Genomic DNA, 11,614 nt, shown 5'->3' with positions numbered 1-11,614 from the left:
CTGCTAAGAAATAAATAATAATAATAATAACGCTTTATAAAAGGACGGTGTCCCGTTATTAACATTTTCATATTCTGACGTACCAACAGGATTACAGTGGCACAAACCAACACATATCAATACCAGGCAGCGCTCCGTCCTTTCGGATGAGACGTAAAACCGAGGTCCTACTGGAAGTGACTCTTCAGCAGCAGTTGTTGATGATGCATAGTTCACCCCCTAGTCTCTAAGTCGCTTTAGATAAAAGCGTCTGGTAAATGACTAAATAATAATAATAATAATAATAATAATAATAATACTCTGGGGTTAGGGTGTTGTTCCCCTGATAGTGTGTAATGAGGAAAGGCTTGGTACCGACCTCTCTGAGTTTCGCCTGTGCTTCGGCCAGGTCCCTCTGCTTCTCAGCCAGCTGCTGCATTGCTCCGTTGAGACGGGCCCGCTTGGGCTCCACCACTCGGTAAATACGCCCGTACACCTGCAAGACAATTACAAATAGTGATGATGATAATAATAATAATAAAAATAAAAGCAATTAGTTAACTAACATCTAGACTATTTAGAACTGCACTGATCACTCGGATCCGCTATTAATGAATACTTTCTGGTTTGCTAACTAAAGATATTCTGTGCATGCCTGGGTGTTTGGGTCAGGGTTAAGGTTAGGGTTAGGGTTCGGGTTCGGGTTCGGGGGCCGCGTCACTCACCTCCATGGCTCGGACCCACATACATAGGGACTTGGCTGCTGATGAGACACGGCCGATGATCTCAGGCTGGAAGTCGGGCTGGGTGCAGTACTGCCCGATCTTCTTCAGCACGCGGTCAGAGATGTTATCCTTGTCAAAGTGCACCAGCTGCTTGATGAAGTTCGACTCACCTGCGAGAAACCCAATCATTAAAATCAGTTTGTTTTACGTCTCATCCGAAGGACGGAGCACAAAGAGGTTAAGTAGTTCAGGGTCACAGACAGTGAGTCAGTGGCTGAGCCGGGATTTGAACCGGGAACCTCCTGGTATCAAGCCCTTTTCTTTAACCACAGCACGAAAACCCAGGGGAGGTTTGACTTTCTCAGCATGTTCAAGAACCCATATTCCTTTTTCAAACACCCCCTTCCCCCCTTTTAAATATAATAATTTTTCAATACTCGGATGGTAGGAGTTAAACACCAGGAGAGACAGTATTCAAAGATCTTAAAGAATAGGAGAGAGAAACAGCTCTGATATCATCTTAAATACAGTCACGTAAAACTGCTGGAAGAACTGCACGAAGCAAACGACATAATGATAACTTATTATAAAAAAATTACATTTCTGGTTTGGTCAGCATGTTACTAGCCATGTACGGCTCTGATTTGTTAAAAACAGTTGCAGGACCTGACAGGAGGGTCTCTAGTTTGTAGAATGGCTCACCCAGCTGCCTCTTGGCCTCTGCCCAGGTCGGCTCGTTCCCTCGGAGAATCATCACGGCCTGCATCACCGTCTCCACCAGGACGGGGGGACGGCCGTACGACTTGATCTCCGTCATGTCCTTCTTGTTCAGGGACTCGAGAGCCTAGCAAGAGACAGCAAGCCGTCGCCACTTTAATTAGGCAATGCCAGTTTCACAAAGCTAGCACTTAGCAGGCTGCTAGCAAGCAAGCAAGCAAGCTGGGTATCTTATTTTTAAACCTGTTTTCTAAAAATAATATTTTAAGATTAGTAACGATTAGTAGAAATCCACTCAGCAAGTCTATAGCTGTGGCCATAAGTTTTATATCACCCTAGAGAATGAACTAATTTCCCTTCAAAAAGTCGAATGGAACCTGCTGAATAATGTTACCTTAACATATTGTAGTTTTCCATATACTTAACGAAAAACATGAAATACTACTGTACTACAATTATGGCTTCCGGTAGACTTTTCTGCATTATAATTTTTTGTAGTTTCTCTGATTACATGATGTTAAATAAAAATATATAAATTATGTTCATATAGTTTTTTTTTATTTTTTTTATTCTGTCTCAATCCTAAAATTCTAGGTGATGCAAAACGTTTCGCAGTAGCTGTATACACTGGAAAACAAAATCCAATGGGAGGATTAAAGTGGGGGATACATAGGTTTTACCATTGCATTGTAAATCGGCACGGCCATAGCTGTGCACAATCACTGCATGAGGGTGCCGTGCTCGATATGATAGCCGTACCTTCATGGCCTCCTCTAGCGCTGGCAGGGCCTCATCCAGGTCCCTCTGTGCGTTCTCCGCCATCGCTTTGCACTTGATCTCCTCGGCGCCGATCTTCTCACTGTGTGCTGTCACAGTCTGAGGGGGACACAGGGGGTTCATCGATCAATGAACAAACCCCAAAGTAACTCTGCTACCTCTCTCCTCTTCTCTATCCTCTGCCTCCTCTCCCTCCCTCTCTGAAGTAATGGCCAGTTACTCCTCCCTCTATCGCTGAAACTCTGTCACCCCGACCATGCAAAAATATAGTGGTAAACTTTTATGAGGGCTGCCACTCTCCCATTCTCCCCTCTGTCTCCCCTTCTTCTCCTGTCTCTTTTCTCTCTCTCTCTCTCTCTCTCTTTCCCCCTCTTCTGTTGCCTGTGTCTCTCATTTTTTCTCGTTTACGACCACATACCCCCTATCTCTGAAACTGTGCCACCTCTCCCTCTCAGCCTCTCCTCTCTCTCCCCCCCTCCTCCCTTCTCTCTCTCTCTCTCTCTCACCTTCTGCTGCTCGTCGGCCTCTCGTTTCTGCTGCACGATGATGACCAGGTACTCCTCGCACTGCTTCTGAAACTCCGCCACTTTCTTCTTGGCCTCCTCCAGCTCCAGGGACATGGCCTGCACCTTGGTCCGGGTCTCGTCGATCTTGAACAGGCCGTTCTGCAGCTTGTTCACCTGGTTTCCCACTTCCTTGCGCTTCTCCCCCAGCAGTCTGGGGGCGAGGGGGTAAGGAGGAGAAAGCAGGGTCAGTGTGGGACAGGTTTAATAAAGACACCTGGGTGAGAATCCAATGTTTTTTGATTAAAAAAAAAAAAAAAAAAAATTATCAATCTGCAAAGCCTTTCTCTTCTTCAAAAACCCCACAGTTGAATAAACAGAATATCTTTTGACTAAAAGGAGTTAGAAAACTGAAAAATGCAAAAAGATACCTTGTGGCTGGACAAGATAAAAAACAGTAATACATATTAAAAGCCTGAAATCAACTCGATCTAACTACAATTACTTTTACCTTTACCACAAGTACACAGGCTAGTGGACAATAAGTAATTCTTAAAGGACATTAACAACCAGTAACACTTTGACTAAGCAGGAAAAAGTGGTGTGAATTTTGCACTGGAGCAAAACAGCAAAACATAAAAATATAAAAACAACTGGTCATACAGCAGCAACATATGCAACCTCAAGGTAAGGATAACCAGTACTTTATTACAGTTAGGAAGATTCAATTAATCAATTAACACAAGTGAATCAGTTACTATAATTTCAGGAAGAATTACCAAATTAGCTATTAAATAAATTCCACCGGTAATATTGGAAAAGGGCAAATAAACCAGCTGTATGCAGTTAAAAAACCCTGTTTAAAACATCTGTACTGATTATGTGACCCCCGGCAGCACACACTTTTTATAGCCAGACACCAGCTCCAGGTAGTTGGTTGGCGTGACGTAGTTGTGCCTTCGCAGTTCCAGCTTCATTTTCTGGGAATACTCAGCCACAGACTGGTGCACGGTGACAAACACCTGAGACACTTTGCTGTTTATCTGGAAAACCAAAAGAAATGTAACTTTACACAAACTGCGATTGCTTTCCAGGTTTGTCACGCAGTATTGAAACAGCGCGCCCTGTAATGAAAACGTTCTTGGAAAATCTCAGGTCTGTTTGGAACACGGCCACAGGAACCATTACCAAAATGATGCTTCTGTAACTTCACAACACTCCATCATCCCTTATACAAGTAAAATCACATCAAAATTGAAGCACAGTGAAAGCACTATAAAACACAGAGAGGTCTGGTAAAGCATAGGGAAGCATTGTAAAGCACAGAGAGGTATGGTAAAGCGTAGGGAAGCATTGTAAAGCACAGAGAGGTGTGGTAAAGCATAGGGAAGCATTGTAAAGCACAGATAGGTCTGGTAAAGCATAGGGAAGCATTGTAAAGCACAGAGAGGTGTGATAAAGCATAGGGAAGCATTGTAAAGCACAGAGAGGTATGATAAAGCATAGGGAAGCATTGTAAAGCACAGAGAGGTCTGGTAAAGCATAGGGAAGCATTGTAAAAAAAATGGCAAAGTGTATTAATAAACATGGCAAACATGGGTAAACTATGGTAAATGCATAGTACAACCATGAGAAAAGCATGGTAAAACTACACAAAATCCTGTCGTTTTAAAAGAAACTAAGTCAAGCAGACAAACATTTTGGCTACTGCGATTCACCAGATGAAACTTTTGTTTAATTGCCTTCGTTTCTTTTAGGTTTCCCCCATCGCATTGCGCAGGCAGGTTTGGTTCTTGCCTTACCCCTTCGATTGCCCCCAGGGCCATTCCTTCCAGGTACTTCTCTGCCACTTCCAGCAGGGCATCTTTGGGCCACTCACAGAACCAATCGATGGTGGTGCAGTTCACGAGTGCTGGGTACTGACGAAGGCGGTTCCTTTAGGAGTAACATGAACAGGTAGATGAACTGCAGTACAATGGTACATCACAGTTTTGCATCGCCCTATAGAACAGACTAATTTTGCATATTGAATAGGCTGCTAGCAACCAACCAACCACGCAAGCTGGCTATCTTATTTTTGTACCTGTTTTCAAAAAACAATATTTTAAGATTAGTAACGATTAGTAGAAATCCACTCAGCAAGTCTACAGCTGTGGCCAAAAGTTATGCATCACCCTAGAGAATTAACAAATTTTGCTTCATAGAGTCGAACAGAACCTGCTGAATAACGTTACCTTACCATATTGAATTACACACCGCTTTGTAGTTTTCCTCACACTTAACGAAAAATACAGACGAAAAATGAAAAATATGTGACATTTCGAAATCTAACATGAAATACTACTGTACTGCTATTATGGCTCCCGGTAGACTTTTGCGATATCATTTAGTAGTTCCTTCGATTACACGATGTTAAACGAAAGATCGAAATGATATTTATATAGTGTTTTTTTTTGTATTTTTATTATGTCTCAAGCCTCTTTTGGCCGCAGTTGTAGACTGTTTGGCTGCACGGAAGCTGAACCCCTCCTCTCACCGGAACGGGTCCCCCACGGGGCTCATGCACAGGACAATGTGCAGGTTGCTCCTCACTCTCTCGATCAGGTAACTGAAGATACTGTCTGGAGTCTCCGGAAGGCTTTCTGCTTTAGCTGCTTCCGCCAAGGCACTCTGAATCTGCAGAGACAAGGAGGAGTTAGGATGCACGACACTGAGGTCCATAAACAACACAGGCAACCCCCATTGCTGAACTGCTCGTAGCTAAACAGATAGCTACAAACCAATTTCCATTAAGTGTATAGATCTACAACGGGTAGTTTCAAAAAGAAACACATGTTATAGCAAACACTTATTTGACGCTACAGCTATGGGTGAAAGTTTTGCATCACCTAGAATTGTAGTATATATGATTTAGATATTTTATTTAACATCATGTAAATCAAAGAAACTACAAAATGATATCGCAAAAAAAAGTCTACTGGAAGCCATAATAGTCGTACAGTAGTATTTCATGCTAGATGTTAAATGTGTTAATTCTATAGGGTGATGCAAAACTTTTGGACAGAGCTGCAGACAGATTCCTTTGCGATTTTCAGGCAGGCAGATGAAGTCTCGTACTTCCTCAAACTCGTCTGCCTTGTAGAGATTGGGCACCTCCCCAGAGCTCAGGATGTTGTTGATGTCCTCTAAGAAGGACTCCTCCACGATCTGAGTGTCCGGAAACAGAAACACTGTGGGCTTGTTGTCGACTCCAGTCTGACGGTACAGCTTCTTGATGTCTGAAACGCCGGGACAGTATTATTAATCAGTCGTTTAAACAGACACCTTTATCCAAAGAGACTTACAGAGACTAGGGGGGTGAACTCATCATCATCAACTGCTGCTGCTTTCTTTCATCTCCTCCTCCTAACACACATTGTGCCACTCTGCTTCGCTTAAACTGCGCGGAGGTCCTGATTAAAGTGTTGTATGTATTAGTTGCAGGAATCTTGAACTGCCTTACCTCAGTAGTAGAATATTGCTAAATCGGGGTCTGTGAAACTGGCCATGCAGGTACTTGATACACACCTACGTTAGTATGATATACAGTTGTAGCAACTGCTAAATTTTATTCATTTTATTACTGTCCCCTTTCCTTACATTTTTTTCGCTGTAAGAACTTTCCTGTTATCAGAGGCGTACCGCTACAACTATGGCCAAAAGTTTTTGTACATTTTTTCAAGTCTATGGAAAAAACGTATTCAGCAGACTGTATTCGATTTTATGAAGCAAAATGAGTTAATCCCATAGGGTGATGCAAAACCTTTGGCCCTAGCTGTACACTGTCTCCTGTAAGCCTATCAGCATGCCACGTCAGCAGTGTCTGCAGAGAATGCACAGCCAGCGTGTGAGCGGGGAGAGCCAGCGTGTGAGCGGGGAGAGCCAGCGCTGACCTTCTCTGAACTCCTGCCTGCGGTAGATCTTGGTGACCTCGATCTGGAAGACGTCGTATTCGCAGATGAAGGAGGAGAGGCGGGAGAGGCTCTGCCTGCCTGAGCCTCCGATCCCAATCAGGAGCATGTTCCCCCGGGGCTGGCTGACCACACGCACCACGCGGGCAACTGCAAAAACACGCAGACGGCACGGCTCAAAACACACTCGAAGCCCACGGAATTGCATACAGTTAGAACATATTTATACAGTAACCATTTGCCCCATGATGCCATTACACTATATATTATTATTTATTTGTTTCTTAGCAGACACCCTTATCCAGGGCGACTTACAATTGTTACAAGATATCACATTATTTTTACATACAATTATATTATTTTTTACACATTATTTTTTACATACAATTACCCATTTATACAGTTAGGTTTTTACTGGAGCAATCTAGGTAAAGTACCTTACTCAAGGGTACAGCAGCAGTGTCCCCCACCTGGGATTGAACCCACGACCCTCCGGTCAAGAGTCCAGAGCCCTAACCACTACTCCACACTGCTGCCAATTCTCATAAAGTGGAATGCAAATTGCAAGGTCTATTATCTGTGTTTCTATATATACTCAAGTTTGCTCAAGGCACACTATGTATAACAGGCAGGGGTGTGTTGATAGTCCGAATTGCCTTTGAGAAGTATTTATCAGCAGGTATTAAATACATCCATTAATTAATGTGTTGGCTTTGAAACCAGAAAAGCTGCCGTTCCTTCACCTTTACAACCTTGAGTCCCAATCAATGGTGTCAGCACACCACTACCTGTTATTATACATAGTATGCACTGAGGAAACTTTAGTAAAAAAAACAAAGAAACATGTAGACTTTTCACAAAATGCAATGGCAAACATCCCGTGTGTGTATTAATTATTATGCATAGTGATATAATATATCACATTGAGGAGACTGTGAAAATGTAAGCAGGCATTTTCAGCAGCGTCTTCCATTTCTCAATACAACACCAACACAAGCAGAAGAGCTTTGGTCTAGCAATGCACGTGTTACTGCGTAGCTAGCTATGTGAGGTTCTGAGTAGGGACACCAGGGGTGATCCATCTATGGAGGTGTTATTGAGGCTCGGGAAATAAAAGCCACGGCAATCAGTAATTGATCAGTGGATTAGTTGTTGATACTGACTGTGCTCAATGGCGTCTCTGAAGAGCACGAGGCTCATGGGCACCACCCCAGGGGTGATGTTGTAATCTCCCAGCTGGGTCTCCATGAACTGCTTCAGAGCTTTGAAGTCCACCAGGTCCTCGTACACCCGCGGCTCCCGGATAAAATCACCTGGAAAAGAGAGAGAGAGAGAGAGAGAGACAGAGAGAGAGAGAGAGAGGGGGGGGGAAGAGAGAGGGAGTGACAGATAGAGAAAAGAGAGAGAGGGGGGGAGAGAGACAGAGAGAGAGCGTGAGAGAGGGGGAGAGAGAGGGAGAGAGAGATATAGAGGGAGAGGGAGAGAGAGCGGGAGAGGGAGAAGGAGAGAGGAAGAGAGAGAGAGAGAGGGCGGAGAGAGTGACAGAGGGAGAGAGAGACACAGAGAGAGGGAGATAGAGGGATAGGGAGGGAGAGGCAGAGAGTGAGAGAGGGAGAGGGAGAGGGAGATAGAGAGGGAGCGAGAGGGTGGGAGAGAGAAATTTTCAAACCCATTTTCTTACCTCCTGGTAAACCATGTAGTGTTAAAACATGGTAAATGCATAATACAAGCATGGGAAAGGTATGTCACAAATTGACCACTTAAAGGGCACTTTTCACTTTAAAGGACTGTTTTATTTCATGCGTTTCTATAAATATTCTGTTAGAATAAAACAGTTCTCTAACCTTCTCTAAAACAGTTGAGAAAATGATTCAATCAATCAAAACGGGCGTTAAAAAAAAAAAAAAAAAAAAAAAATGTGCTTAACTAAACATTCCTTAAAAGTCTCTGCTCAACTTCCATTTGCCAGGGAGAAATGATATCACGCGCTGTACTGTAATATATGATTACAGATACAGCTGAATCTTAGTAAAGAAAATATAAATCACTTCAGTGCTGGGCGCACTTTTTAAGGTGAGGTTTACCGAAAATGGGAGGCTGTTTGTTGGGGCAGATGTTGTGGTAGGTCTGGCTGAAGAGCAAGCCCAGTTTCTCTGCCATCATCCCAGTGAAGGTGTCCATGTCGCTCTGGTCAATCAGGCGATCTGAAAACACCCTGGCATGATACAAGCGGAACGAAACCATGTCAATGTCACCTTTCCGACTCGCTCAATTTTTTTTTTTTTTTTTTCAACAAGGTACTGCAGTCCAGTTGAAACGTGAGCACGCGTCTGTTGAATGTTTCTAAGTGTTAGATACCCTGACATCAACGCATTTCATCCGTTTATATAGAACCTGTAGTGGTTGAAATGTTTTGAATGCTTTGTCATTGATATTCTGGGTGCGAGAGCTACACTCTCAGCGATAGCCACTCGCTTCAAATCAACTCTGAAGACCCACTTGTTCTCTCTTACTTTCAATTCTCTTTAAGCCTGATATCTGTTATTAGCTGTTGTCTAAATTGCTATTTCAGGTTTTTCACTCTTATTCGTATGATCCTGTATGACACACGCATCCACAATGTCTAGAATTCACATCCTAGCCTTGTATTTAATTGTATTATGCCTGTATTTAATGTATTTGCATTGTTTTTTACTGTTTGTAAAGCGCTTTGTGATGGTGGTCCACTACAAAAGGCGCTATATAAAATAAATATTGATTGATTGATTGATATTATAAGTGTAGTTGATGCAAATAGGTTCCAATGGGGAAGTGACTTAGAATTAAGGTTACTACTACTTTATCCATTTACTAATCGTTTCAACTAATCTACCCTTCGAAACATTTAGTAAAAACACAGCAAAGTTTAATAAAGCATAGGTAAGCATGGTAAACATGGTCTTTTTTTGTTAATATGCTTTGCCGTGGCAAACCGTTGTAAACTGTGGCAGTGCACAGCATAACCATGGGGGGAAAAGTGCAGTACAAAATTAACTGTAGTAAAATGTTATCAGGTCAGATTGTGCTTTGTATTTTTTAAATTGAAACAATCAAGTGTACCCAGCTGAGTTTAGTTTACTGCAGCTGGTGGGTACTGCTATATGCGTTCTGCCTTACAACAAAGTACGCAAGAGAAGTATTAAATGGAAAGCGAGCGCTACGGCCGCACAGCTCCTGCAAAGGCAGTAGCTCATGTCAGTACAATGCCTGATTATTTTTCAGGTTTACCTGAAGCACTCATGTATCCAGAGCCGTGTGATGCTGTGTTTGGTATCGTGGAAGTCTCTGTGAGCCCGCAGCATGCCCTGGAACACCTGAGGGACACAGCAATAATGTTACGTTAACATATTGAATTACATACCGCTTTGTACTGACAAAAATGGAAAAATGTGACATTTCGAAATCGAACATGAAATACTGCTGTACTACTATTATGGTTTCTGTAATACCCTCGTTGCTGCTGTATTAAGCTCTATACTGAACTATGAACAGCTCTCGTTGCTGCTGTATTAATCTCTATACTGAACTATGAACAGCTCTCATTGCTGCTGTATTAAGCTCTATACTGAACTATGAACAGCCCTTGCTGGTTGCTCTGTTACCTTGGAGATGTCCCTCAGGTTGAACAGGTAGTGTATTTTGGCTGGGGTGGGAAGGAACTTCTGCACAATGGCGTTGTAGATCTCCAGCGTGGCTTGAGTGACCACGTTCCCAATGGGCTTCACCTCCTCCTCAAACTCCTGCAGCTTTTGGTTGATCATGGCGCCGTAAATACGCTTGATCTGGGACTCCTGCAGCGAGGCAAAGAGAGAGGTGGACTCAGACACAGAGACAGTTTAGTGTTTCTTTTTTATAAAAAATATTAATAGTTCACAAACTAATTATCGGTTCATCTGCTAGACAAGTATCAGTCGATATATATATACAGCTCTGGCCAAAAGTTTTGCATCACCTAGAATTTTAGAAACCCCCCAAAAAACAACTATATGATCATAATTTAGCTCTTTTATTTAACATCATGTAATCAAAGAAACTACAAAAAGAAATTGCAAAAGTTTACCGGAAGCCATAACACTAGTACAGTGTTTCATGTTAGATTTTGAAAATGTAATTTTTTTTTTTTGTCAGTTTTTCATAAGTATATGGAAAACTACAAAGCGGTGTGCAATTCAATATGTTAACGTAACATTATTCAGCAGGTTTTCATTCGACTTTGTGAAGCAAAACTAGTTAATTCTATAGGGCGATGCAAAACGTTTGGCCACAGCTGTGCACAAACTGTGGTTAAAATGAAAAGGTCAATTCAAGTTTAAGTAATTTAATCAAAACCCCTATCGCCACACTGTTTCTTTACCCACAAAACACATCCCTGGCTCCTCTTCCTTCTTACCGTGGGGAAAGTCATGTTGATGAGGTTGAATCGACTTTGCAGGCGTCCTGATATGTGAGTCCTCCCGCCACCAGGGGGACCCATAGCGGCCATCAGAAACATGTCCTGTCAAAACAACAACAAATTCAAAAACCGTCATCAAAGCGCTAGGAAAATTCCCTCTCGACTACGTTGCTGTTTGCTGTTAAATTTGAGGCCGTCTTGCCAAGCAGTTTAGAAGGTCCTTGCATATCGGGGAAAATGAATCGACAAAGTGTCGTTTGACAATTAATTACAAACTGTTGCAAGATGCGGTGTTGTTTTTGAATTCTTTTTCAGTTTTACATGCCGCTGTGCTTTGTCTGTGTATTTTCATGAACTCAATGTAAAGGCCAGCTTGTGGAAAGTTACTGATAAGGAGACGCATTCTTTATTCGAATAGTGTCTGGGTTTTTTGCAATCTACCGTACCACTGTCTCTGCGTTGTAATCTTTTGGAGCAATATATTTTATTAGCAAGGTGCGTCTGTGTCGAATGCATGGATTGCGAGTCTGT

At 42.5% G+C, this 11,614-nt stretch overlaps 1 protein-coding gene across 3 annotated transcripts in view; it reads right to left on the bottom strand.

The window, feature by feature from the left end:
* LOC131721962 (dynein axonemal heavy chain 2-like) overlaps positions 1-11,614 on the bottom strand; it is a 78,597-nt gene that overhangs the window by 19,658 nt on the left and 47,325 nt on the right. For all 3 annotated transcript variants that reach the window (XR_009319966.1, XM_059015381.1, XM_059015382.1), the window contains exons 51-65: positions 11,081-11,185; positions 10,293-10,481; positions 9,919-10,004; positions 8,736-8,866; positions 7,815-7,964; positions 6,634-6,801; positions 5,819-5,979; positions 5,238-5,377; positions 4,504-4,636; positions 3,605-3,744; positions 2,705-2,915; positions 2,181-2,297; positions 1,407-1,548; positions 705-874; positions 359-475 (exon numbers count right to left, since the gene is read on the bottom strand). Coding sequence is in view for 2 of the 3 variants with exons in the window: in XM_059015381.1 (XP_058871364.1) it covers positions 359-475; positions 705-874; positions 1,407-1,548; positions 2,181-2,297; positions 2,705-2,915; positions 3,605-3,744; positions 4,504-4,636; positions 5,238-5,377; positions 5,819-5,979; positions 6,634-6,801; positions 7,815-7,964; positions 8,736-8,866; positions 9,919-10,004; positions 10,293-10,481; positions 11,081-11,185 (2,160 nt within the window). In the remaining variant the exon portion in view is untranslated. The remainder of the gene's footprint in view (positions 1-358; positions 476-704; positions 875-1,406; positions 1,549-2,180; positions 2,298-2,704; positions 2,916-3,604; positions 3,745-4,503; positions 4,637-5,237; positions 5,378-5,818; positions 5,980-6,633; positions 6,802-7,814; positions 7,965-8,735; positions 8,867-9,918; positions 10,005-10,292; positions 10,482-11,080; positions 11,186-11,614) is intronic.

This window comes from Acipenser ruthenus, chromosome 50, assembly GCF_902713425.1.
Source record: "Acipenser ruthenus chromosome 50, fAciRut3.2 maternal haplotype, whole genome shotgun sequence".
In the NCBI taxonomy this organism is placed as follows: Eukaryota; Metazoa; Chordata; class Actinopteri; order Acipenseriformes; family Acipenseridae; genus Acipenser; species Acipenser ruthenus.
Note: the sequence above shows the minus strand (reverse complement) of the source record. Positions and strands in the feature narration are given on the sequence as shown.